Here is a 24,931-nt window from a genome sequence, read left to right as displayed (position 1 = left end):
TAAAGTAACTTATTAATTTTGACAAAATTCAGTTTCACAACCACAACAGCACGGCTCTGTCAGGCACCATCTACCTATGTGGGCTGCGAGTAAAGGTTGAATGAGCTCCCTTTCCTGACACTTGTCTCAGCTGTATCTGAAGTGGCTACTTTCGCTGCCAACACTGAGCACATGCGCCCAGACCTTGCCCTGTTGTCTGGAGGAAAGTGAGGAGAAGGCTGCCAATTGCCTCTCCCTGCCACCATGCTGCCCACCAAGGCAGCTTTACCTCCACAGCCTTTTCCTTCAGTGTCAACACTGGCCAGGTGTGTGTTGCAAGAGAAACTTGCATTCAGGGGTGCACAGGGAGAGGGCACTTGAATGAGCTGCTCTGGGGAGAGGGTGTGAACCTGGAGCAGAGCTGTGGTCATCGTTGTGAGACCTACAGGATTTCACTCCTATGCTTACCACTACAAATTTTCTGTGTCCAGCACTTGCTTAGTTTCAGTAACAGCTTATTTTGCTTCTGCCTTTGCCATTGCTGACCATAGCTTTCAGAATTCTGTTTTAACCTATACTATCTGGAAATTGTAAGCCAGTAAGTAACAACCATTATGCTCCCGTATGTTGCACCAGCAGTTGGGAATCATTTGGTGATGCAGTGGGAACTACTGACTTCCTGCATTCCACTCTCTTTTAGCACATGCAGTCACAAAGGAGCAGGATGCTGCATATGCTTTAGTCTGCAATTCCCAGTACAGTCACTCACTCAGAGCTGCCGGGGGGGGGGGGGTATTTCAGTTAGAGATGCTGTGTATTTTGATGATGAATCTGCTACGAGACTGGAGGAAGGTAACAAATAATTTATCACCGGACACATTCCTGTTTATAATCTTTGTGGCTATTGCTGTATTGCTGTTAGATTTTTAGCACCTTTGTTTGGGAAGAGACTTCATATTAAGAAATCTGTCATTTGAAAAATAAAGCCTGTGCATGTCTATGCACATTTGGTACAGAGGGACTTAAAATATCCAAACAATCTTCTAAGTGTCCCATCATCTGGGACACCTCACATTCTCCATGTATGCTGTGGAGTATGTAATTTGGGCATGCAGGCACCAGGGCAGACCAGACACAAAACACTGCTGTTCATATTTGGTCCCATGAAACAGAGTGAAAAAAGCAGAGAACAATGCTCTAAATTTAGTCTGTTTAGAATGACATACCACTAAGTATTTCCACCTATTTTCAAAGCTCCAATAAAGCGGCATGGCAATACTAGTAAATGTCATTAGTTCTTTGAATTAATAGAATTACTGTTGGCAACCAATAGTAATAGATTAGACCAATTCCCATCTACTACATTATACTAATTCTTGGCAGTGTGAACATAATGAATCTGAGGAGTTTACAATGCAAGCACCCAACTAAAATTTGGAATATAAATTCTCAGCCTGTAATCACTTCCTTTTTTGCCTCTTTTCTCTTTAGTAGAGGCAGTATGATTTTTTCAGTCAGAGAGTCATAAAATTTCTGTTTAAAGTTTTTATCAGTTTTCTAAGACACAGTTCATTGGTTAATGTTATTTTTTTTAATAATCCTTTTCTTTTTATCACAGGTCATTTTCAAACTTCAAGAAATCTACCTGAAATCACTTTTTTTTTTAAAGTCAGATAGATTATAAATTTTCATTACCCAAATAAATTGGAATGCCATCTTAACTGGGTTGTGAATATTAAAGTACTGAGAAATGTTTTCAGAAAAACAGTATCTCAAGCATATCAAGTGTGTTCTTCCCCCTTCCCAGTGTTTAATAGCTGTACTGATAAAAACAGCATCATCACAATAGCATCATCACTATGTAAGCCTTTGAAATGCTACAGAAGCTGGTATTTTGTGACTTTAGCTCTTTATTTCTCTGTTGTTGGTATAACTCCCTGGAATAAGTGAAGTTGTTTTTGATTTGTGTGGGTGAATGAAGTTCTGCTGAGGCTGTTACCACCGGAATGGGCTTGGGATTTTGATTACGGTTCCTTCTGTTTGCGAACTGTTCCTACTCTCTGTCTGGGCTACAGTCCAAACACTACATGAGTGACAAGAATTAAATCTGAAGAGATTCAGAGACTCCTTTGTTTCTTCACCTATTCATGCTAAATTTTGAATCCTTTTTGAACAATCATACTGAAAAGAGAGAAGAGAGCAACTCCTTCTACTTGTTCCAAATAGATGCTGGTAAGACAGCAAGCAAACACTCCCTGACACCTTTTAACAAATGACTTCAACTGCTGAAGAGGACCATTGCGACCTTATAATAATCACACCTTTGGTTATCGAGGTGTGATTATTAAATGGCACTAATGTAGCATGCCAAAAAAATTGATCTATGTCACAGGTTATGAGAAGATCTGTACAGATATTGAGTAATATCTGTGCTCTTTCCCCAATGGCAAATTTATATACAGCTGGCAACTTCCTCAGATTTGAACACAAAGCAAGCACTAAATCTAAGCCTGACAATATCCTGCACAGTAAAGGGGAACCATCAGTCATAGGCAAACTTGCCTGAGACTGCAGTGTGCATGGAGAACTGTGGAGAATCCAGTGTGCTGGATCCTTCAACACACAAGTGGTGAAAACTAGGCTTTTTAATGGAAAGTTGAATCTCTCCGTATACTTTTAAACCCACGCATCCCAAAGGCTGGGCACCAGAGTTTTATTTTTTATTTCATTTTCCTTTATGAGCTATTTATGTTTGTTTGTCTGATACTTCATCTTGCTGGCAATCACTAAAGGAATGTCCCTGAAGAACTGAGGAATTAACGTTCCTTCTGTTTCTTCTTTACAACTAACCTTCCAATACCACTCTAATGCAGAATCAGAGTTTTCTGCAAGCTGAGCAAAAGGAGTGGATGAACCTACTGTTCGACCAAGAACAACATAACAGGGAAAAAAAAAATGTACAGCAATCTAGAGATAGGGAAGCGTAGTATCTCTGAAATGTCAAAATTTACACAAATGATAAGCAATTCTGAAACTCTTTCACGCCCTTCCATCCAGTTTTCATGATTACATCAACTTCTGTATTTTCGGATATTCTGAAGCAACCAAATAGTAGTCTGCATAGGGAGAACTTCCCACAGGAAAATACTGAAAGCAAATGCAAGACAACACTGTCACTAAGTGCTGTATCAAAAGATCTTGCCCTTCTCTGTCTGTGTTGGCCACTCTTCCTTTAGTTTAACTTCGGAAGGATTTTTACTTTGATATTGCTATTTTCATCACAGAATGGATGATTAATGGAAAAGAAAGCAAAAAACAGTTGTCTCTTTGCAGTCCAGCATAAAAACAAATTATATCACTGGTTTGAAAAATGTGTCATATTCACTCAGTAAAAACAAAACCCCTGCTTTTTTCTTGCTGTTGTATAATCAGTTTACAGATTCCAGAGGCTTATAGAAAAGACAAAACATTCAGAGACTTGGAGACTCCATAAAACCCCCTTTCTTTTTGCTAATGTGTGCAAGTCCAGTAGATATTGTTAATTTAATTCTCTTAGGCTTATAATCAGCAGAAGAAAATTTATATGGAAAATGCATTTTTGTAGGCATTTTCTTTCATAAAATAATCCTCTTAACCACTTTTCCCCTAACTGTTTGAGCAAAAATTAATTCTCAAGAGATTAGGAACTTGAATTATGAGCATTCAAAGAAACTCCTCTGTGATTTGAAAATATTGGAAGCAAATCATAGTCACCTAATAAAACATGAAAATACAGATGCAGAAATATATCACACAGAGATATAAATCCTTCTTTGTGACTCTAATTCTTATGCTGTGAAATTAATTTAGGTAATTCTGCTTTCAAAATGAAATCAGAGGTATCATAAAAGAAGTACTTCAGTAAACTTGTTGAATGTTGTTATAACTGGTCATGTTGGAAATCTCAGATCTTTAGCAAAAGAAAATAATATCACTACATAAAATGCAACTGCAACTCTACAGCTGATTTAGGAACTGAATCAGGCTATCAAGAATCACAGCCAAAGAACAGCTTTCCTTTCTAATCCTGGTTTAGGGAAAAACAACACTGACTTTTAAATGGTCCCTAACAACTTCACATAAGATGTCTTTGATTACTGTCCTGTGCAGTTTCTTATTGCCAGCTAACATTTCTCTGCCTGACTGATAATTTTGACTAAGTAAATGTTTAAATAACTGTGGCCAGCTACTCCTACCTATTTTGGAAGTAACTTTTTTTCTAAATACCTTTTTTTGAAAGGTTGTTTTGCCTGGACAGTGCAAGATATACATAGTTTTCCTGCTACTGATCAACTACTGTATTCCAACAGATGCAAATAGCTGTTGTGGAAGACAAGGGATAGATTAATGGGTTTTGGAGTATTTTTGGCAATGGATTTTCTACGCTGACAATTTGTCAGCAGGAAATGCCAAGTGAAGAAAACTCCAGAGGATCCTACAGGAGAACCTATAATACCCATTTGAAAACATGGCAAACATAAACAAACAATGGCTGCCAAAGGTACAGGAAGAGTGGTTCATAAAATCTTCAGGATAAAATCTGGATTTCTTCACTGCATTAAGTTTTGTTTTACTATTTAGTTCACAGTGAGAATCCAGAGATTTTTGCCATGGAACACTGCAAAGGGAGATAGAATCACAGAATCATAGAATCGACCGGGTTGGAAAAGACCTCCAAGATCATCAAGTCCAACCCTTGATCCAGCACTGCTGTGCTTACTAGAATATAGAAACTGAGTCACAGTATTTTGATTACATAGAAACTGAATCACAGTATTTTGATTACATTTTTTAAATCTTGTATCTCTGTGTAGAAACAACAGGGAAGTTAAGAGTAAATTTCCTAACACTGCCTAATACTATGCTCAGTTGTTTATACTATCTGGTTTGCAAAACATTTTCTAGAGCAAGAAGGCTCTAGAGTAGAGTTGGGAATTTATGCCAGTTCCAAAGATTATAAGGTCTGTTCACAAGTATGGTAGAGCTACAGGGCTGATTTTCGCCTTTGGGATGAAAATTCATCTGTGAATTTTGCTTTTGCTCTGTCTATTTAGCAACAAAGAGTTAAGTAATGCTTTAGCTTATCCCATTCCATTTTCCAATGTTAACTCCAAGTCTGTAGCATTGTGGACCTAAGCCTTTTGTGGACCTTTAAGTTAATGTTAATCACTAAATAAATAAAGGAATTTCGGAAGCATTTTTCAGGACAATGTTTTCACCACATACCTCTGCCCAAATCCTCCTGCTCAAACCCCTAGTTATGCAGCTACCTGAGCAAACACATCTAGCACTGTTTTTTGAAACACCAGTTCTGGCTTATTATCATTTGAGATACAGGAAGGAATGAGAGTAAGAGATGGGAGCCATGGGACAGCAGAATGCAGAAAGCTCTTTTTTGACGGGAAAATTTTTTGGCCACCTTTTCCTATCCAGCTAAACATAGATGGTAAAACATTTTATAAAGTAAAAACAACTTAAAGTGAGAAAGGACACCTAACTAACTTACAAAAAAAACCCCAAAACAAACAAATTACACTTTGTATTTCTCTTTAGATTATATTGTTTTTACAGTAGAGATTTAATCTGTTAACAGATGGATGAAAAAAGAAATTGTTTTTATTTTGTTTTTAATGTTTAATCTCTTCTGAGAGATTTTGTTGCTCAGAAACCATCTTTTACTTCTACGAAAAATGTACTTATTCTTTAAAATATGATCGTACTATGATAGATTGTATATAATACACCATCTGGTATTTGTATTCCAGTCTGGCATGCTCTAGGTACATTATTATCATATTATTTACATGTTTTCTGCTGATCATTTCTGAAATACATTTCACTGATTCTCTGATACGCTTTTATCATTTGACTCTGTGAATACATATTGTCAATAGGACTGTCTGGGTGTTTAAAGACTACAAAGAAACTGAGAAATTGCCCAAGTCTGCTATCAAAGTATTATACCACTCCTTGTTAAGGTGAGAATCATATTCTTGCTTGATGCTTATAATCCACTTCAGAGAAACACAATGCCCACTCTCACCAAACTCAGAAACATGCTGGAAATAAGACAACTGTTTTGTTTTGGGTTTTGTAAGCACTGTTCTTGATCTGGGTCTAAGCTATGCCTCGCTGTCCAGACTGAAGGCTCACCAGGCATTTGCTTTTCTTGCTTCCAATGCCATTTTAAAATGTCAGTGTTCTCCCTGGAACCAGATAAAAACCATCGAATGACATTTAAATTACTCTCAAAGTACAGGCCAATTTCAGTAAGTCCATAACTAAACTCCAGCTAGGTATCTTCCTACTGTCTGCCAGAAGTCCCCCCTCACATTCGCCATGCAGATGTTTGGTTTGCTCACCTCCATGACAATGAATGAGACACCCAGTGACCTTTCAGCTTGGCTGCCCCATTATGCATATCTTATGCGTCAGAAGATATTGAACCTGAAAAAAGAATCATTTGGTGATAGCCTACTGCTGCATATTCAATGGAAAAAACAACCCTGAGAAAATGAGCTGGATTGCTGACACTAGAAAATGTGTGTTTACTTATCTTATTGTAACATATTTTCACTCAGTCTTGCATGAAAATTCATTCATGGCACTGATGTGGAAAACAATATAAAAGTTGCCTATCTACTAGAATTCATACTGTGGAAAATATACTGTCTATCCAAGAATTTCATTGTTTCAAGTCTGCAATAATGCCCAGGCTGACCAGTCAAAGCCTTTTATCTACATCCTTATCTCAAAGACATTGGTTCCAAACTTACTTCAGTCAGACCAGCTAAGAACTTGTTGAGAAATAATTTGTGTCAGTAAAGCATCTTGTGTGATAAAGCATCTTGAATCTCTTTGCTCCTGGCTCTTTTCACAGAAGAATTTATTATATATCATTTTCTAGGATGATACAACCAGAAAGTTGAGTGAATGCGGAAAGTATAAACTGGGTGCTTGTACATTTAGGTAAGATTGCTTAGATGTAAAAACAGGCAAGAAAACAGAATTAATAAAAGATAATTCATAGTATAAAAAACCAGTAGGGCTGTGCTGTAAGACACAAAAATTACAAAGAAATGTGATTTGGGAATAATACACTGCATTATAATTACCTTCCATCCAGCATCTGAAAGATGCTTTATTCTGGAATGCATACATATGCAGAAGTTGGCTTTTGAAAATACACTATGTTGCTTGTCCTCTTTCATCTGAATCTGATTCACTCATTTCAGACTAGTTACTGCCAATTCATAATAGTGTTGATGAGCATGGGTTCTGATCCAATATTACTGTACAGTGAAAAGTATGACTCCAAAATAGACTACTCCTATCCTCTGATCTGTAATGGCATTACATGGCATTGCTACATTTTCTCAGTGACATGTATGAATATACACCTAGGAAGCAGCAAGGTAACCAAACATGTATTTCCAGTTAGCCTAAGGCAGACCCTTACAGAGACTGGTACTTGTACTGACACATGATGTGCTGCTTCATTAAAGATATCATATCAGAGAAAACCTTGAAGAAAAAAAGCATTATGAAATGTAAAACAAAGGAGACAAAATTACTTACCTTTTTGTGAAAGAAGCAGGTATTGGGAAATGTGATACAAAGTCATAAAATGAACACATGAGAAATAATGTCCTGGAGTAAAGGGGAACTCCCTGACTAAGACAGGGAAGCACTGCTCAACAATGTTCTGATTTTAGTTCCTGGAATCTTTTAAACTGGCTTGGAGTAAGCATAGAAAATACACAATGCAGAGCAAAATTCTCCTTACTCAGTGGATGGACCAGGTAAGATAACTTCTCTCCTTTCACGTTGATTTCTACACTTTCCTCTTAACAAAGGTAGCAGGTTTTGTCATGGATCTAAATATCTTGTCATTCTTAATTCCTGTTATCTTTAAGCAGTTATTAACACCGGTTCACCCAGGGTGTTATCCAGGTTATCAAGGGACTTCTTGCCAAGCTAATGAAAATTTCCAACTGGCACACACCAGCCATATTACCTTCTGTTGCCTTTGAATGATCTTTCTGGTAGAGACATGGCCAAAAAAATGAGTCCAAGAAGCAATTTTATGCACCAAAACACACCTAATATCCATACAGTTTTTAGGTGTCTTTCAGTTACTTGTCCAACTGGGCCAGTAATGCTAGAATCATGACACTAAGGGGGAATTGCTCCTTGCTTTGAATTTAAGGAGTGGCAGATTATAAAGCAGGGAAAAAAAAAAATCTTTGTCAAGGTCTTCCTACTGCCTAACTTTATCTTCCTAACCTTGAAGAAATATCAGTATAAGCTTTGCACAATAGGATTAAGAGAGAGAGAGATGAGGTTCCTTCAAATAAATTATCTAGAGGAGGGAGAAAAACTCTCCTCTTTGTCACTTTAAGCAACCTGCATTACCTCTCTGGTTAGTAGACTGATAGACTGAAGATATTTGGCACTACTACACTCAACTATCATTCCAGCACATCAGTAGCAGTGCTTTGGAATCAAAGTACTTGACCTGCTCCTCTACCAGGAACTAAAACTAGTATCCACCTCTTTGTACTCCTCAGGGATGCTTGACTTTAAAAGTGCTGCTCCCACCATAAGACACAACTTACCAAGAGGCCAAAGGGCTGCAACTGCAATGCAGAGTTGCTACTCTGCAGAGCACATTGGGCCTGCCATAACAGAGAACCCAATGAAATAAGTGTCCTCTCAAGAAATAAGAATGGCAGGTCTAGGAAGACTTTTTCATTTATCAGCCACGCACTTTCCATGAAGGCTATTGTTTGTTAGGGTGCACTAAAAATCTTCCACAAATACGTAAAGAAAAACATCTTTTCCACAGAGGAGAATTTTTGCTCATGTTAACTGCCCTGCTAAGTGTGTGAGACAAAAAACAGAATTTGTGTCAGTCTCTTGCTTCTTCCTCCCCAAATACCAGGCTTGCAATTTCTTGCAAAAGACAATATGACCACGGAAGGATGTATGTGAAAATCTGCCCACCTCTTTAAAGATCAGCAAAGCCTTCTGATTTTGTCATGTTCCAAAAACTGGGGAAATAATGATCTGAAATTTAATAAGGTTGAATAGCCTATTAACAGAATAGTCATGCATGCTGCTTACTTGTTCTACTAATGACAAGATATAGGCATTTAGTGGCATCAAAAACTGAATAAAGAGTAAGCTTCATATTTTGACATCTGATTCTTCTGATAAATGAGTATTGCTATTGTCTTCTCCTGTCAAAGCATTCTCCAAACAATATGTTCTTAAATATTAGAGTGAATATGTAAGCTAAACAAATAATGAGTACATGAAGATTTCCCAAGACAGCTCAGAATCATGTGTATTTTGAAATCTAATGCTGACAGAGTATGCATGATGCTGTGAGGTGTTCAGAAACTTCTCTTTCTTCTTCACACTATGTTCATCTGTAAACCAACAGTCCTGGGCAAAGTCTACTGTGCTGACTCAAATTCACAGCTGCCTCTTGATATATCACAATATGTCATTCAGCAATACCACTGAGGAAAATGTAATTACCATGCAACATCTTGTGCTGTCTTGGGATTTCTGACTGCAGAAATACTGTTGTAGAAATGTAGGAACAGACCAGCTGGGTCATAAGCCATGATGCTGTGTTGAAATTACCAGTCATGAGGGATATATTCTTTTTTAGCTGTAGGCTGTATGCCTTATCTTTCTACCTGACTGTGCAGAAACTTGCTCACTGTCCAAACGAACACTTATACAGTGTATTTAGTTCTCATAATATCCCTGTAAGGTAAAAATCTTAACATAGAAGCAACTAAGGGCCAGATGAATTGCTGCATTTCCACAGTCAGCCAAAACAAACCAACAAACAAACAAACAATCCATGTAAGGACATAAATTGACACTTTAGTTGCACTTAGTCTCTCCCCCGAGATGGATTTTTCTTCCCTAATGCAAAAATACATAACCCCTGTAGGAACGGATCTCCTACTGAACGCAAGAGTGAAATCTAAGACACCAGCATCTGAAACACTTTATGAGCATGACCCAAGCCAACTGAATTGCTGCCTTTTTCTTTGAAATCAGGACCTCCACTCATAGCTTTGTTCTGCCCCTACAATGACTGTTATGATTGACAGGAGGAAGAAGCATTAACACTCACACACTTCCCCAGTTTCAGCACAAGCTTCAAAGCTTCTATTATGGACCTATTTTGATTTCTCAAATATACAAATAAAGTCAAAGATAGTTGATTGCTCATACCTACAGAGAAAAGAAGAGATTCTTACTTGTGACTTTTAAAGCTTGTATGCCGTTCTGATAATGGTGTTGTAGACATGAATAATAAAAAAGAATATGCATAGGTGGTTGTTCACATTCCTTTTGTTTCCACTGGAGGTGGCTCAGCACAGAATAAGGAGACTGAGATCTCAGACTACTTCAGAAAGACCGATAGCTTCTTATACCAGCACTTAAATTACAGAATAGTTACGACTGGGAAGGACAAGATCATCTAGTTCCAACCCCCCTGCCATGGGCAGGGACATCTTTCATTAAACCAGGTAGCTCAGAGCCTTGAACACTTCCAGAGACAGGGCATCCACAACTTCTCCGGGCAACCTGTTCCAGTGCCTCACCACCCTCACAGACAAGAATTTCTTCCTAATATCTAATCCAAACCTACTCTCTTTTTGTTTGAAGCCATTTCCCCTTGTCCTGTCACTACATGCCCTTGTAAAAAGTCTCTCTTCAGCTTTCTTGTAGGCTCCCTTCAGGTACTGGAAAGCCGCAATTAGGTCACCCCTGGAGTCTTCTCCAGGCTGAACAATACCAATTCTCTCAGCCTTTCCTCATAGGGGAAGTGCTCCATCCCTCTTATCCTATTGGTGGTCCTCCTCTGGACTCGCTCCAGCAGGTCCACAACCTTCTTATGTTGGAGGACCCAGAGCTGGACACAACACTGCAGGTGGGGTCTCACCAGAGTGGAGTAGAGGGGCAGAATTCCCTCCCTCAACCTCTTGGCCATGCTGCTTCTGATGCAGCCCAGGATACAATTGGCTTTCTGGGCTATGAGAGGACATTGCTGGCTCATGTCCAGCCTCTCATCCACCAGCACCCCCAAGTCCTTCTCAGCAGCGTTGCTCTCTCTCTGTTTAATCCCCAGCCTATATTGGGGGGTTACTGCAACCCCTAATTAAAACGTTAGGTTATTATGGATGAATATAGCACCAGGAACAGGAAAATTGTAAAAAAGCTGCAAGGAAAACCAAGCTGACTGCAAGCCAAGAATCTGAAATGACAGAGAGCAGTATAGAAGGTTTTCAGCATTGGAGGGACAAAACGGCCATTGGGATCAGACACTCCAGAAGGAGGAAGAATTTTTAGCTTCATATTTGAAATTGGTTCACTGAATTGATCCAATGTAAAAATATCCTCAAAGATAAACTTTCTCTGATAGACCAGACCATGTCACATTGGTGAGAAGAGCCATGATGATTGCTGTGAGTTGATGGTTTACTACTTTATGTTTTGTCTTTATATTTTCCTCATATCTGCTAGTTCTTCTCATCACCTGCTTTGTACTTACTATATGTTTCTACTAGGAATAATTAAAAAGAAAGAATGTATTATATGAAATGTAAATAATCTTTTACATATCAGAAATTCATACCCTCAGTGTGCTTCTGGAAAACAAACTCATTTCTCTTGACAGTGGGAACTGAAAAGATCTATGTTCAGGATTCATTTCCAATTGACACCACAATGACAGTGTATTTGCTCCCTATGAGTTTAGAAATCCACGGAGCATTGAACAAGCTGTGAAGTCTGTCACTGCAGATTTGATTCCCAGCATGTTACTGATATTTTGCAACTTATTTTTTTCCCCCTAGTTGGTTCTGGCACAGTAGTTAAAATAAATCCAGAATGGCTGTTAATCTCGTGTTTTGTTTCCTTCATATGACACCTGTGACAAAGCTGCACTGCCTGTGAAATGCACTAATATGTATGAAGCCTCTGAACTTCATCCATTTCTCTCCTTGACCAGTGTATTGTTTTGACAAGTGAACTGTTTATAAAAAATTGGTTCAAGAAAGGATAAATCATAATGGAAGAACACAGGGTGGGAGCGCATCACTCCAGGCTTGGTTAGTCTCTCATGCTGTGAAGACTAACACCATAAAAAAATATAAAGAAACAAAGGTTTGATGTAAACCAGGGAGCTGGACTGCTCCTGCAAGCTGCTGAGTAAACTGTTGAGCTGGTAAAGCTAATATGTACTTCATTTTAGTGGTGTGAAAAATATTATCTATAAGAATATTCATTGAAAACAATGGGTCTATCAACACCTAGTTCATTTGGATGGGACCAGAATCCTCAGTGCATTTAAGAATTAGTACTTCCAGAAGCTCCTGAGATACACAAGCATGAAGATATCTACCTGCAGCTGACTTCTACTCATGTTACTTCACTTAAAAGGCTCTGCAGGTTAAAAATATGCTGGGAAATTAACTGTACTGCTCTTTTAATATGATAAAGATTCTGCACAATAGTTAGACACTGTTTATCTGTTTAACTTTGCTGTCTCTTCAGTTCTTTCTATAGACAATTAAAAAACACATAACTGAAATTCTTCCTTCTCAGTCAAATGTATTGATGAATTTTAATAGAGAACATTTATTCCAACCTTTAATTAAGTTTGGTGGTCTGAAATCAATAATCTTTGCTTTGAAACTACATACTCTATCATGAGTATTTAAAACCATACAACTTAATCCTGCCATAAGGTGGATGTCTGAGTGATAATGCAGCTTTCTAGAATGCGTTTCAGCCTTTTAAATTGCCTTTCCTTGGGTCATGATGTAAAACAAACCATTAAGGATTTGCCCCAGAACAGGATGAAGCAAACCTTTGCCAAAACCAACCTTGTAATCTTGAAAGGGTATTGTGAAGGTTGATAGGCAAGAAATCTAATCTACATTCTCCAGCTCTTAATACAGAGTTACTGCTTAAAGAAAGAGTCGAACAGGCTGCATTTTCTGGTGTTATTCTGCTAGATTATTCAGTGATTCCTACTACCAATTTCCTTGTGAACATATTTGCAGTAGTTAGCATTTGGGGTGGAAATAATTTCATTTAAATATGTTTTGGGAGCAGTGCCAGAGTTACAGGCATTTTTTTTTTTGTGCATTTGAGGGAAAGGGAATTTTACAAGCATGAAAATACATACCTTGAGATCCTGAGTTCTCTTTCTAGAAGAAAAAAAGGAGTCTCAAAGAGCATTAAAGTCTAAAACCTTTCTGGTAGCCATTTTGGACTTTTTCATCATCTACTAGAAGCTCTTAAGTGTTTTTTCAGTCTTTACTTATGCTCTGAAGTACAGCACACTTGATATGAATGGGACATGAGACAACCTAGAGAACTCTTCCAAGTAGCAGCTGTTTGGAACACAATGATCAACAAAACACATCAGCTGGGGATAACTTCTGAATGAAGACAATCTCTGGGTTTGATTTAACAGTTTCAGCTGTTGTCAGAGTACTTGGCATCCTCTGAACAGGAACAAGTCTTTCTGGTAACAGCCTGGGAGCTTGTTACTGTTCTTCCACTGAGGCTGGTATCTTTTCCCACCTCACAGTGAACTGGTGCTGTGAATGTTCCCTATCTTGGTTGCACAGCTTCAGCTCCAGGTCTGTACTGAACTGCAGTTGGCAGATACTTTATTAATACAGCCTAGAGGAGTTAAGAAACTTTTCAGGTAATAGAGTATAAAGTAAAGCTGATTACAAAAAAAAAATAAATCACTAAGTTTTGCAGAAGCTTGAAATTTATCCCTTAAATTTCCTCATGGAGAAAAATGCTTAGTTTGGAAGATCCTCTCCAAAATCAGAAGTAAAGGAGCAATGCAATTGTGAAAAATGAAAAAAGAAGCTTTTAATTAAGCCCCTGTCCTGTCCTGCACACAGACACATCTTTCATCTTCCTGGTAGAACTTAAAATTTAATTTTTATGGCTTTATTTTTCTTTTTTTTTTAGAAAGCAGTTTATTTTGGGGAATGGGTCTTTTGTGTTAATCATTGGCTCTTCCATTATTAAAGAATCATTATTAAAGACCCTGAATGCTTCAAAAGGTTTGTGCCACTGAACTGTGGGATTTGTGCATGCTAACAGATCACAAGCTGGACATTTCCAGTGGTCACAGCACAGCCATGATGTTTGATGTGGGTGCACAAAATAGGCAGTGCTGGAGAAAACCTTGCATTTTCTCATCCACACAACTACAAGGCCTATCTCATTGCAAGTAACTCATTTAGTTAAATCCTAGACACCCCAAATGGAGTGCTAAAGCTTCCACTAAATAGGGGGAGGGTGTCACTCCATAATTTCAGGTAATTCCATAGGCACCACTGTGATACAACTGATTAACTGTAGATTTTAGATCTGGCTGGAGAAGTGTTTTGGGGCACAGTAAAGAAAATGTGTGGTCCTTTCCTCTGCAAATGGTTACTTGCTCACTCCAGCGAAAGAGATTTTTGACAGTTCATCACAATAATACCATCATATTTCAAACTTAAAGTTGGTTTGGGTTTTGTTTGTTTGTTTACTCCATGAAAGAAACAAAAAGGTAAGAAGCAACTACTAAAAAAAATGTTAAAATCAACTGATTCTAGTTATTTTCTGTCTGTTGTTATCTTGTGCTATTCTGTTGAATTCCTAGAATACTTTTTGAACAAATGGGAAGTGTGACCACTTTATTTCTTGTCTTCAGAAATGTAAACTGTGCACAAGTTTTATTATCTGGCTAGACTACAGGCATGTCAGGATGCCCTGTGGTGTCAGGTGTTAAATCTGGGCTAAAAGATGAAGCACACAGATCAGAACTGAGCTTATCAGCTCTTGAGAAAAGCTGAAAAGTGAGGACAAACCACCTGCAGTGGCTAGAAAGAGAAGCAACTATGGGAGTCAGGTGAGTTGCCCTTGCAGCGAACTGTGAGTTTAACACTAGATAAAAGAATTACATCTTCTCTAAAGGGCATTCATACCTAGTTTGTTTAAACCTTGAAATCAGGGAAGTATTACACCAGTCAGGCTAAAAAGGAAATTGGAATACAGTTTGTATCAACCCTGAAGCTGGTCTCAAGTTCATTTAACTTCTGAAAACTTAAGATATATCCACTTTCTGGATCATATAAAACAAGATTTACATTACTGCTTTATACTTTCTGCCTACTTGCCAATTTTGTTGAAGAACCTCTTATTCTTGTCAAATGAAAAATGAGCCAACAAAACTTCCAGTGACAGTGACCCAGTCGTTTAACCTCAGGCTGCCAATTTCTATATTCATTCCATGTTTCACTCTTTAATATAATTACTCCTGTTTGGAATAGGCAGTGACAAAAAGTGACAAAATGATTTGACCTTTATGTATTACTACCTGATTAGTTTTTCCACATGTGCTGAAAAAAAAAAATAATAATTTTCCAAACATTTGTATTAATATTCATTTAAAAGTGCTTTTGCATGTCCTTCATGTTCTTTAGGATAGACGCTATACAACAGAAAAGTACTTCTTTCTTCTTTTGCCCTACAGCTAAGCAAATTTTAATTAGTAATTATTGAGCTTTATGTCTTTTGAAAAAAAAAATCAGTTTAATCTGTATGAACGTTGTCAGGTAAATATATTTAGACCAAGGAGCATTTATTGTCACTATGACTACCCTGATCACTTGCGCTGCCATCCTGGTTGAACTGAAGGAGTTTTTGACTTTTTAGTTCTATATGAACCAGACTTAAGATCACAAACGAGACTTGGATGCTCTGATTCAAAGAGGCATGAGATGGAGTTCATAATGCCAATTTGGTTTCCTATTGTAGAGTTTGTTTCCTACATTGAGATTCACGATGGCCACTATGCTAATTGTCAAGATACTTAATCAAGACAGAGAGAAAGAACAAGACCTGTGAAACTCTGGCTATGTCTGTAAACTTAGTCTTTCTCAGTCTGCAAAAAGTGTCTTAAGATAACCTGCATCCATACGTCTTTCTACCATTCTTAAAACTGGGGTCTAATGCATGAGCACTGGCCTGCCAGCACTAATGGTGAAACTTTCAGTGCCTTGGTTACCCAGCTCAACCCAGTGTTTAAATCCACAGATTTAGCTTATCTTGACTAAACATCTACCAGTATAAGATGCCACAGCCACCTGGCTGGCATCAGCCCTAAAGTAAGGTGAAGGCCTTCTGCTCTTCTAGGCTCTGGAGGATTCCATGTCCTTGCTCTTGATTTACAGGCAAATTTGAAAAACTTCTGTTTGTACATATATATACATATATATGTTTATTAATGTTAAGGGAAGTTCTGCCTCTGGAGTCTGTTAACCAATTATAAATGTAAGAGCCTTAAGTACTACTGTAGTGAAGCTAGACAATTGAACATTCTTTCCGTGTTTTCTTTAACCTCTTTTTGCTGAGACACGAAACCTTCAGTCTGTGATTACAGAAACTACATCATCATCAGTGTAAAATCAGTATGGTAGGTCAGGAACAGTGTTCCCAAAATAAAAAAAAAAGGCTTTTTTAATCTGCTTGATGTCTCTTTTAAGTGCTCTAAAAGAAGTTATTTATCATATGAATTTTTTTTAAACTTTAAAATATGTACAGCTATCTTTTGCCTACTGTAAAGGTTTTAACACTTTTTCTTCAGTAAGAAATACATTTTAGAGAAAATTAAGTCATGAACCACGTGATTTTTTTTTTTAGAGTCTAGTCTTGACTGTTTCCTAGTAGATACAGCAATATGTTATTTATTTGCATACCCTGAAGCTTGACAGTAGTTACCATCAATCATGCTATCCATGTTTATTCTTGATGTACAAGTAGCACCTTCTGTTAACCATGTAAAGGTATCAGAGTAAACCAGACATCACAGCAGCTTAATAGATTTAGTCATAGCACGATTCTTAATGAAATCTTTATATTAATATATATGTCCGATATACTTCTAAAGGAACTCTGTCATGGATGAAAGTTAGCTGAGCAGTCATTAACTGAGACAAAGGGAAGGGTCACCTTGTACCTTTGGAAGAGAATGCTTCCAGTAACTGTAGCAAGGATGTGCAAATCTGATGGAAACACTAAAACTTCAAGTATATTAGGGAGAAACTGGGCAATGGTCCCTGGGACTTTTACATTCTACTTCTCCTGCTTGTTCATTGTTTGACAAGCTCTTCAGCTTATTACCTGCAAAAGTCAACATAAGACAACATATCTGATGTCAAATGGAAGAGTCATAAGAATGAATGCTTCAAATAATCCTTCTGCAAAAGTTGCTATGGCAGCTCACCACAGTATTATTGAACTACCAAGCAGCTATAAAACAATGTTTAAAGAGCTGAACAGATGAGGACCAAGTACTCAGGGGGAAATAACAGAACAGTTGACTTCAAGACTGTGCAAGTCTCGATTCATTAGTTAAGTATTTGTAAAGTATTTCACAATAGTTTAGTATATTAGAAGAAGACACTACAACTAGACAAGCCGCTTGAACAGGCAGTTATTACTACTGGTGTTCAGAGAATTCAAAATAATTCTGTTGTCTATATTTCAACTTTTTATCTGAGGACTGGATTTATTTGGACATACAAATCAGCCTGTTCACTTGGCAGACATCCTATAGCCATGACAAAGTCCAGCTAATGCACCAAAGGAGAACACCTCCTTCTTAGCCTAGATATATATACATTAATCTTTACTCTTATTTAGGCATTGAGACTGGAATACAAAATTTAACCCTGTGGGTACTATGATTTGGAATAGCTGTCTCTGTCATTCTCGGTATAAGGTTTCATGTTCCTGAGGAAAGCCAAGGGATAAGACAACTCCCTCCAATACTGCTAAGGTGAGACTGGCTGAATTCTGGTGGAATCCAACCAGACTCTCTTGCCAGGAGGAGCTCACATGATGAGGGTGTTGCTTTCCTGCTCATGTTAGTCATTTCCTTTCCTTCAGTAAGAAAACTGCCCTATAGCCAAAAGAAGCTATAAATTAGGAGCTTCTGAAAAACATTTCTGGGTCTGAAGCCACAAAATGGCAGCTCTTACTAAACAAATTAAAAATAGAAAAATCTATAAGACAACAGTTTAAAAGAAGAGAAGGTAAACAATTCACATGTGACTGCAACATTAAGCATCTCAAGGCTGTGATTTCTCAGAAAAAAAAAGTACTAGAACAAAGCATTATTTTACTAGGTAGAAAAAAACTTTTCTTAAGCCAAGATGTCAATTCCCTCATTTTTGCAATGATGGATGAAATAACTGGTCATTGTCCAAAACCAGGCAAACAGCCTCTAGCAACACAATAAAGACGTTACAACAAAGAACACTCTACACATGGGTATGTACAGGTAGCACCTGTGATATGGGCAAGGCCTTTCAGACTGATTCAGAATGCAGACTGGTTTTCCAGTGTTTTGCCTTAAGTAATGGGCTACTGGCTATAACTGGGAATAGTTGATTCCTTCTGCTGTGAGATGCGGCATTTTATGAAGTGAAAACGTTTTCTTACTTTTTGACCAGTTTTAGTCAAGCTGCCCTCCTAGCTCAAAGAATCCATCTGGCACATAACTTCCCCTAATCAAAAATCAGAAGGTTCAAATTACAGTTTCCCAGGGGCTGTGTAAGTGTTAGAATGGAGAAGAAAGCTTTGATGGATCCAGCATGCAACTAAGAAATGCTGTGAACTGATGCAATTAATGCCCTGTGAGATTGTGATTGGGAACTGACACATCCACAGATTAACAATATTTCTGGTCCTGAGATTTTACAAATTCTGGACCTTTCAGAACAGGTATTTTGTTGTTTGGTCTGTTTGCCTTTTCCCAGGTGTAATGCTTTGTAGAAGCAGCAATCCCATTACAGGGTGGTTGGAAAAGTTTGGAGTTGGAGTATATTTGTTCTTTGACAATTTTGATAAGGTCTATGTTCTGATTTCTCTGCCTCATCTGCACTGTCTGTACCATGTTCCTCCCTGAAAGTACAATACAGCAACAAGAACTCCAGGAGCTGAAACTTGCAAAATGTTCTCTTTGAGTGGCATTAGCAGCCTGCAGAACCTAGTGTGCTACACACAACGTGACAACTCTCCTCCCCATTCTGCCATCCATATTCATAAGCAAATATAACAGTTACAAACAAACATAAACTGTGTATATATAACAAACACAGAAAAAACCTAAATATGAAAATGAAAACAATCTCTGAAGAGATTGTTTTAATGACAGCTATTAACTAATACATCAAGGAAGAAATTCCCACTCTTGAGTAAATTACTTTGCATGGGCAAATATCACCCAATAAAATAAACTGCTGATCAGGATGGAAATGTAAGGTTTCTGGCTTCTTTTAACTAAGTAGGTATTCCCCTATGTACAGAAAGCATTTTCATATGAGAAAGGTTTTCATATGAGATCAAACATAAGAGACTGAGAGCAAAATGCCCACGGTGCAGACTAATTCAACATGATTTTGTATAATGTTCAAACTTACAACTGATTTTTCGTTTTCTTCTGGGAAAGGGCTGTCAAACGAAGCAGGCACTAAACAGACACATTTGCTCTTTAAGCCTGCATGTCTATTAGCATTCCTTCTTGCTGCAGATCTGAAATCAAATGCAGTATGTTTCACACCTGTAGCTACGAGACTTTTCTGATTTTTATAGCTGGAAACATCCTTTGTACTTATTCTGCAATGTCGTTATTCTTTCCCTTCTACAAGAGTGTTTTCTAGAAGCTCCTTTTTATTTTCTTTGCACCTTTTACTCAAGGCCACTAGCTTGCAAAGCGAAGTGTCTAACTCTTTAAATAATTTAACATGAAAACACGCACATCTGGCATCTGCTGCTACAGCTCAAGAAACTCCAACGTTTCCGAAGACAGCTGTTGACTATGCAAACGGCAAACCAGGGCAAGGAGGGACCCAGAACCTCAAACCTGCAGCAAGCATTTTGACCAAGGCAGGGCACTCTGAAGTGCCACCGCAGGCGAGCCAACGTTATCTCAAAAATACAAAATAACTTTTCCTAGCAACTGTAACATGCTTGGTTATTCTGTAGCACTTGCCGTGGTTCGGTAGGTAGCCGGGCTCCCAGCCCCGGGGCTCCGGTTGCCCCCGCACCGGCGGGACGGCGCCGGGGCTCCACCGCCCTGGCTCGCGGGTCACTCACCATGTTGACTTCCGAGACCACGTCGATGCTGGCGATCTCTATCCGCATGCCCACGTCCACGGGCGGACCTGCGGGGGGAGCGGGAGGCGGCGTTAGCGCACCGCGGGGGGCCGGAGCGCGGGTCGGGGGAGCGCGGGCGCCTCACCTCCGAAGTCGGGGCGGAGGCGGATGTCGTAGCCCTGGAGCAGCCTGTCCACCGTCTCCTTCACGTAGGACATGTTGCTGGGCCCGTCGGCGCTGCGGGAAGGAGCACGGGCTGGGTTAGGGAGGCCGCCCGGGCGCCCCGCGCCCGCCTCCCTCCCTGCCTCCCTCCGCAGGCTGACGGCGCTCACCTGCGCGCCGCGCACGCCACGGCCAGCGCCAGCGGCAGCAGCAGCTCCCGCGGTCCGGCCCGCCCGGCCGCCGCCGCCCCCATCCCGGCGGCCGCTCACGGGGGACGCGCCGCGCGCTGGAACTTGGTGCGGAGCGGCGAGGAGCAACAATTCCCGACGGCGGGGCGCATGCGCTGAGCGCCGCGGGCCCGGGGCCGCCCCCTGCCCCCCTGGGCCGGCCCGGCCCGGCCGCAACAGGTGCCGCGGGAGCGCCGAGGGCGGCGAATCCCCGGGGCTGGCGGGGCACGGCGGGACTGAGAGCTCCGGGCTGCTGTGAGCGAGGGGCAGCCGCTGCCGGTGCGCCCCCCCAGCCAGCTGGAGCGGGGGCTTCCCGTCAAGAGACCGTGAATAATTGCTGAGGGCACCTCTGTGTGAAAACGCACACCGACGGGGTGTTAGCCGTGACGCGAAAGGGAAATGGCAAATTCGAAAGACATGGCGCGTTTCGGTGCAGGTAGCGCTCTGTCCCGCTGCGGAGGCTGGAGGTCCCGCCCGCCCCTCGGAGCGCTCGCCGCTCCCGCAGCGCGCCCGTGGCGGAGCTGCCCCGCAGCGGCGCCCGCCGTGCCCCGAGCGGGGGGTCGCCTCAGATTTTTAGTTGTGATTTTTCAACCAAAGTAATTGATCTTGCGTTTAGAAAGAGGTTGATTGATTGATTGATTGATTTTAAGACTCTTGGAATGGATGCTCTAATGTAACCTCACCTCTCGTGAGCAATATTACACGGTGACTGATCGGAGCCCTGTGAACAATTTATGGCTTTGCCGGTTCCGTGCCGCTCTATTTCACTGCACTGTAGCTCAGCAGAAATAACATTCATCCCTTTAGGATTCAACCCACTTCACCTGTGTGCTACACATCCTTCTTGTGGTGACCTTGGGATATGTACTGGAGGCTTTTGAGGCTACTACAGCGTCATGCAGACCTGTTTCTGAGAAATGGCAGACTTTTGATGACACTTTTTGTCACTGAAATATGCCAAATATCGAAAAATGCAGGAATATTGACTATAGATAGTTTGTGACACACATTCTGGTGATAATTTTGAACATTTTAACAATGCAATTTTCTGTGCAAGTTTGTTGCTCTTGGAGAAGGACCACAACACCCTTCCTCAGAGGTTACCATGGGAGTCTTTCACATCCGCTTTCTCTAACCATGACAGTACAAGGTTATGAAAATAATTATTTTTCTGATGTTTTATAACAGTATAATAAAGATTTTCAATTGTCTTTGGGAAGTATTACATATATTTCTTTTCCTCCTAGTTCAGTAATTAGTTGCTGCAAAATGTGACCTCCCAGCTCAACTTGATCATACCTTAGCATTGCTATTTGGAAAGAGTTTTGTTCAATTACAATTGGTGTGGCTTGCATAGAGCACTTAAAAAAGAAATCCTGCCATAGATGTCTATCACAAAGTAAATTTATTCAGAGTTGTATCACACACAGCCATAATAAAGTTCTCTGGTTCATCTGAAGCACTGAATTAGGATTTCCATGGGACCGTAGAGTCCCTTGTACTTCTTCGTACTGTGCAGCATTATATTTAGCTTTGTCATAAGCTATGTGAAAATCAAATATACCTGTGTGAAAGGGAGACCACTGCTCTCTCCCACTTGCCAAATTTTGTTCTAAGGCATAAGTGCAGGCGTTTATTCTATATGAATTCTTCATTTGCTGCACATGTTGGGGCAACTTTAGTTCAGATGAGCTGTAGTCTGGCCGCTGGACTAATGGTACATTAATGCTTGAACTGTTTTAGGTGCTTTTCTGAAGCTTATCATTTGGTCTGAGAAGGCATGACCAATGCCTGTCCTGCAGGTCTCCTGCCATTAGGGACACCTCAGCCCAACAAGTATATTCCCAAGGAGGATGAGGATGTTCTCCTTGGCAAGTCAGTTTCTCTGAAAGCTCTCTCAGCTGAGCTGTCCTGGCTTCTGCAGACCAGTCTGGAGCTTCCTCCACCAAACATCCCAAAAAATAAGACCCAAAGCTGGCATACTGTAGAAATTCAACTCCATTTTGTTCAACTTGATTGCTGGGGACATCTGGGCTCGAAACTGGGGTCTTGAAACAGCTGCAAATATCCTGCTGTGTGGAGACAATACTGAAAAGCTCCCTCACTAATTGGGGTATGGGAATAAAGAGGTTTATATGGTACTTTTAATAATCACACAAAGGAGGACCTGCATAGCATTACACTGCCACAGCAGGCATGGTGAGAAGGGTTCTTTTTGTCCCATGGGGTAGATGATGGAAACATGTCTGGGACCTTTTTTCCATTGCTTTCAGGACTAAAAAAGATGAATTATTATCAGCAGGACTTCCATTGTGACGTGTTACCAGCTGAAGTGGTAAATGGTTTAAGAACTTGAAATTCTGCTTTCTTTGCAGATGATCTGTTTCTAGGAGAATATAGTATGCTTTTCCAGGCCAGCAATGTGGAAGAATTTTGTTATAATTTTGATAAAAACACACCTTGTGACACAATTCTTGCTTTTGGCAGCTCTTTAATAACCCCTTATATGAAGAACAGTTGACATCCAAAATGAATGACTATGGGGAAGAGGCTAATTCTCAAAGCCCAGATATTATCAGTATTGCTCACAAACATTTTCTAAAAGCTTATACAGATGCCAAGACATCTGGTGATCGGATTTGCACATGTGGTTCAAACTGTAGCTGCTTCTGCAGTTGATAAACTTGATTCAAAACACAGTAGTGTCTTTCCATCCACTCCAGTGGGGTTTGCTCACTCACTCAGGCTGAGTGAAACCTGATGGGTACCCAACATGGCTTTTGGGCATCTTGGAATTTGCTGAGCACCCCAGAATGTAGGCACTTAAGTAGATGTGCTAATTTTCGATTTTGGAAATCAGGCTGCTTAGTGTCTAAAGTCCGAGGAGGTTAATCTGGAGACTTTTGCCACATTTTTAAATGTCTCTCACCTCTGAGATAAGCAGTTGTAAATCTACGTTTTCTAATAAGGTTGGAGATAACATATAGTCTAACAAGATTGCTATGCCAAAAAAAGTGCATGTCCCCTGCATGGAAGCATCTGCCTTGACAGAACCATTAAGTATTTCTATCACTACTACCTTTCCTGTCCACTGCAACTGTCAGTGAAATGAGCTCCTAAGGCAGAGCTGTCACCCTGACCCATGTGTGCTATATGGTGACACCAGCAGTGTGCTCAGGTGCGACACAGCCAGCTCACAGCCTGTAGGAGCTGTAACACAGCTGTACCAAACCCAGTTTGGTTTTCAGACTTCTGTGGTGGTTTCAATTTCAGCTCTTATGATCTTTTCTTATGGGTATTTTCTCATATTTGTATTCAGTAAGCTCTTTTCTTGAAACCTTTGCTAATGATGGTGCCAAATTCCTTTCCCAATAATTTCTACTGTAGTTTAGTATATATAGGGTCTGTGAAATAGACACACAATTTGTGAATAAGACTTTTAAAAAATATTTTCTGGTCTGTGTTAGTGAAGGCAGACCTTTTAGGTGGGAAATAGTTTCATATTTGTTAAACATATATAAGCACTAGTAAACTAAAACAATTGAAATCCACTAGTTCTAACATATTAGCCCTGTCTTTTTTGTTTATATTCTAGGCATGTCTAATGCCTACTAGAATCAATAAAAATAAAAATATAATCATAAAGAGTGATGCATAAACCATCATAGGCCAGCTGCCTGTTCATTTTTACCTTCATTATGCATAAACTTTGGGGGAGGAAATCTTTTTTCTTACACAAATGAATGTTTTCAGTTATTGAAGACCTTTTTTGCAATGTTTATTTTAATTTGGAATCAGAAAGTGCACACAGTACAAAGATAATGTCCTGCTCAGATAGTGTTGGCTAATTTAAAAAAATGCAACATCACTGAAAAGAATGGAATTTCTTCCTGTGTCCCACTGGATAAGATCTGTAGGCAGGAAGACCACAAGTTTTAATGAAACTAAGGGAGGAAAAAAGCAAAAGTAGTGACTATGCAATCTCTCTCTAGTGATACTTCGTGCCTTCTTAAATGTAGAATGAAGGTAGATATATCTTCATGCTTATACTCAAAAAAGAAAAGGGGAGCTGTGTGTCTCGTACTGTGCACTTTGTATGTGGAGATGATGACTGAAAATGTTAATATTCGTAATACTGACAAGTTTTGCGTCATTGCAAATAGGGACTTGCAGACCCAGGATATTCCTAATGTGTGTCCAACTGGAATTGCAGTTTTTCAGTCAGTGGAAAAAACTATTGCGGCAACAGGTACACCAGGCACAGGCCAGAAGCAGGACTGGTATGAAGTATGAAAGCATGATTAATTAGG

The 24,931-nt window shown here is 39.7% G+C and overlaps 1 protein-coding gene across 6 annotated transcripts in view; it reads right to left on the bottom strand.

Moving 5' to 3' along the window:
• Positions 1–20,729, bottom strand: part of GABRB1 (gamma-aminobutyric acid type A receptor beta1 subunit) — a 119,146-nt gene extending 98,417 nt beyond the window's left edge. For 2 of the 6 annotated variants that reach the window (XR_003526388.1, XM_027635540.1), the window contains exons 1-3: positions 20,565–20,725; positions 20,378–20,469; positions 20,233–20,300 (exon numbers count right to left, since the gene is read on the bottom strand). Coding sequence is in view for 4 of the 6 variants with exons in the window: in XM_027635540.1 (XP_027491341.1) it covers positions 20,233–20,300; positions 20,378–20,469; positions 20,565–20,647 (243 nt within the window). In the remaining 2 variants the exon portion in view is untranslated. Of the gene's footprint in view, positions 1–20,232; positions 20,301–20,377; positions 20,470–20,564 lie in introns of all 6 variants that reach the window. The other 4 variants (XM_027635538.1, XM_027635539.1, XR_003526389.1 and 1 more) reach the window with 3 other exon arrangements.
• Positions 20,730–24,931: the final 4,202 nt, after the last annotated feature.

This window comes from Corapipo altera, unplaced genomic scaffold (genome assembly GCF_003945725.1).
Source record: "Corapipo altera isolate COAL_440 unplaced genomic scaffold, ASM394572v1 22b, whole genome shotgun sequence".
Lineage (NCBI taxonomy): Eukaryota > Metazoa > Chordata > Aves > Passeriformes > Pipridae > Corapipo > Corapipo altera.
This window is presented reverse-complemented; position numbering and strand designations above follow the sequence as displayed.